Source organism: Idiotropiscis lumnitzeri, chromosome 2 (assembly GCF_059441095.1).
Source record: "Idiotropiscis lumnitzeri isolate Australia: NSW breed Sydney's pygmy pipehorse chromosome 2, RoL_Ilum_1.0, whole genome shotgun sequence".
In the NCBI taxonomy this organism is placed as follows: domain Eukaryota; kingdom Metazoa; phylum Chordata; class Actinopteri; order Syngnathiformes; family Syngnathidae; genus Idiotropiscis; species Idiotropiscis lumnitzeri.
Window position 1 is genome coordinate 31,193,205 of NC_142392.1, and position 3,720 is coordinate 31,196,924.

At 40.8% G+C, this 3,720-nt stretch overlaps 1 protein-coding gene across 1 annotated transcript; it reads right to left on the reverse strand.

Annotated features, from left to right (window-relative positions):
* Nucleotides 1-429: 429 nt before the first annotated feature.
* On the reverse strand, nt 430-3,406 carry LOC148342300 (uncharacterized). The gene is made up of 2 exons (XM_088288126.1): nt 3,283-3,406; nt 430-2,096 (listed from the first exon to the last, which is right to left on the reverse strand). Exons 1-2 carry the CDS (start codon nt 3,404-3,406, stop codon nt 628-630), a joined length of 1,593 nt encoding a protein of 530 aa, XP_088144252.1. The 3' UTR covers nt 430-627.
* Nucleotides 3,407-3,720: the final 314 nt, after the last annotated feature.

Here is a 3,720-nt window from a genome sequence, read left to right on the forward strand (position 1 = left end):
TTGATCTTCCCTTACTGCTGAAAATTCCACAACAATCTGGGGTCAGACGTGGGATAGCTGAAGATCCGCCGGTGAAATTCAGGGATGCTGGCGGGTGGCCACCCGGGTCTGTGATGACAAATAATCGCTGACTCCAGTCGCCATCAGATTGCCAACTCTTGACATTCCAAAACCTTTGCGATAAACTGAGACAATTTGCGTGACTCTTTCTTGTTCTTTTTATAGTTAAACTTCTAGTTTTGTTTTTCACCTTTTCACACAGCGTAATGAAGGCCAGTTGAGCAAGTGGAACAAGTGATTTTATAGATGATTGTGGAAGGCAGCGATTTCATAAGCACTGTTTCTACTCACACCTTTTCCATTAGGTACGATTAAAAAGACAACTGAAAAGCATAACGTTAACAAATGTTGTTCCAGGCAAAGGCAATTAATTTCATTTACATATTTGATGTCAACACAAAAAAAATCATCACTCAGACACATTGGTTATTATGACAATGATTACATTGGCTTAGTGTCAATAAAAAAGCTTTGCAAAATTCAATACATCATATTTTATTCAAAATCACATTTACATCCTACCATGAGGAGTCAGTTCCTTCATTTTTTTTTGTGTTTTTTTAAGCTTCAAGGATCGCTGCTATTCTCGCCATCACAATTGTGTCTCTCAGCACTATGTTTTGTGGCGAATTTTTTAGCACAAACGCTGCAACTGAATGGCTTGTCTCCACTGTGTGTTCTTGTGTGGATCCGTAAATGTGACTTTATAGAGAAGCTTTTACCGCAAACCGAGCAGGAAAACGGTTTTTCTCCACTGTGTGTTCTTGTGTGGATTCGTAAATATGACTTTTCAGAGAAGCTTTTACCGCAAACCGAGCAGGAAAAAGGTTTTTCTCCAGTGTGTGTTCTTGTGTGGCTTTTTAAGTGCGACTTTTGAGAGAAATTCTTGCCACAAACGGAGCAGGAAAAACGTTTTTCACCACTGTGTGTTTTTCTATGTTTTGTTAAAGCCGAGTTGTCAGAGAAGCATTTTCCACAAACGGAACATGAAAAAGGTTTTTCTCCAGTGTGCGTTCTTGTGTGATTTAATAAATCAGACTTTCGAGAGAAACATTTACCGCAAACCAAGCAGGAAAAAGGTTTTTCTCCACTGTGTGTTCTTGTGTGCCTTGTTAATCGTGACTTTAGAGAAAAGCTTTTACTGCAAACTGAGCAGGTAAAAGGTTTTTCACCACTGTGTGTTCTTGTGTGCCTTGTTAATCGTGACTTTAGAGAAAAGCTTTTACTGCAAACTGAGCAGGAAAAAGGTTTTTCACCACTGTGTGTTCTTCTATGTTTTGTTAAAGTTGATTTTTGAGAGAATCCTTTGCCACAAACTGAGCAGAAAAAAGGTTTTTCTCCACTGTGTGTTCTTGTGTGATTTGTTAAATGTGACTTTCGAGAGAAGCTTTTGCAACAAACTGAGCAGGAAAAAGGTTTTTCTCCACTGTGTGTTCTTGTATGTTCTGTTAATCGTGACTTTCGAGAAAAGGTTTTACCACAAACTGAGCAAGAAAAAGGTTTTTCTCCACTGTGTGATCTTGTGTGACTTGTTAAATGCGACTTTTGGGAGAAGCTTTTACCACAAACTGAGCAAGAAAAAGGGGTTTCTCCAATATGTGTTGCTGTGTGTTCTGTTAAATTTCCCTTTTGGGCGAAGCATGTTCCACAAACTGAGCAAGAAAATGGTTTTTCTCCACTGTGTGTTCTTGTGTGCGGTTTTAAAGACAGCTTTGAAGTTAATGAGTCGGTGTGACATGCCCTTTCACCTTTGGCTTGCCCATCATCATCATCATCATCAGGAGAGCGTGATAATGTGTCCTCATTATGTGCTTGTGATGGCGCCCAGTGGTCTTCGTCACCTTCTGTTGTCACGTGATAACTTGAACTGCTGCTTGGAGGCTCCGCCCCTCTGTTGTCCTCACTCTCATCCTTGTTTGCATCTTCACTCTTTATAGGGACAACGTTCAGTGGTGACTTGTTGATCTCCTCCTCCTTTTTAATGTGAGTCAAGTCTGGCTCCTCTTTCACAGAACGGAGATCGGTTTCACTGACGTCTGTATGACACAGAAAGACAAATTTGGTTTGGTCAAGTCAAACCTCATGTGGCGACTTTGTCTTATATTGTTTCAACATGACTTGTGCCTGCCGCACACGGAGCAATGCGTGCGACCCGGTGTTAAAGAAATTAAATTTGTCATGTCATCATGTTTCAAAACTATGCTTACAGGTTAATAGAAGGTCACAAAAACATGGACCTCTTAAACCGGAAAAACGTTTATTCAGTCGGAACAGAAGTGTCTATGCTGGCAGTTTAGCAGGAAGCCACAAAAACAGATGCACGTCTTGAACCGTGTTCGACGGAAAACCGTTGAGCAGAAGTGTGACCCAAAGATGTTGTGGAAGCTGAAACCGTTAGAACAAAAGGAAGCGTGTGGACGGGTGTGATAAAGTCAAAGTCTGTCCATTCTGTTTGAGTTTGCATATTCAAATCTGCTTCAATAAAAAGCCACATGAGAGAAGAAATCTTTGGCTTTCACTCTGGGAACTAAATGTTCCTGGGCTTGTTGGTAGAAAAGGGGGTTGTGATGTTCTCACTTTTTAAGCCCATAGTAAGCCAAAGATGCAGATGCATTCCTTGCAGCATGCGCTTGTTCACTGATGAGATCCGAGCAACCCTGGATGGATGCATAGAATGCATTTTAAATGTTTGGATGGGGTGAATCTACGCACATGTGCACAAAACAGTGCAGGGCCACCCGAGGTTAATTGACTCTCACCCCGACCAAGCCAGTACAAAGTTCATAAATAAGACCAATATGTACTTGATTTTTTTAAAAAACGTAATATTTTGTGTTTTATCCACTAAAATTGATCAACCGCCATTGATGTTTTCGCCGCAGTGTGGACATTTTTTAGAGTCGGGCAGAATTCCTTCCGTAAGGAATTGCTTGAACAAGATATAAAAACCAGAAAATGGAAAATAATCAGTTCAAATTTGATACTGGGAAAAACATGGAGTTCACCCCCCAATATTGGTTATTCTTTGGCATTTATTTTCTGCACTGATTTCATGAGGCATAAACAAATGTTCAGCAAACCGACAAGTAAAAGGCAATATTTAAAAATAAAGCGGCAATAACATTGGACGCATTTCCCCAAACAACCTAATGTTGTGATCCATATTTTTAACGATAGAAAGTCGTTATTTACAAAGCAAATGAGAGTAAGACGGGTACAAACCTGCTTTGAGTGGCACAACACGAGGCTGGTTGCAAACTTCGTCCAGAAGTTGAAGATGTTGCTCGTTCTCTTCTTTTATTCCACAAAGTTCCTCTTTGTACTTGGGTGTCGTTCTTTCACTCATTTTCAAATGATAACTCCAAAAAATCCGCACTTGATCTCTGCTTGACGATGAGTCATGTGCCTCTTTTTGTGAGCGGCTAGCTAGCTAACAAGCTAAGCTAACTACGCCGAAAAGCATCAACGCGCGAAGATGAGGTTATCGGGACACAAAGACTTAATGAATTATGTCGTAGTCCTTTAGAGCAGCACTGGACATTCTGTGAGAAAATTACAGTCAGTTCCACACTAAATCAGAAGAATTTAGCGGTGGGTGTTTTTGTTCCGGTGTGGACGGCTCGGTGGATGTGGTCGAGGTCCTTCGGAAGCTGCGCGCTT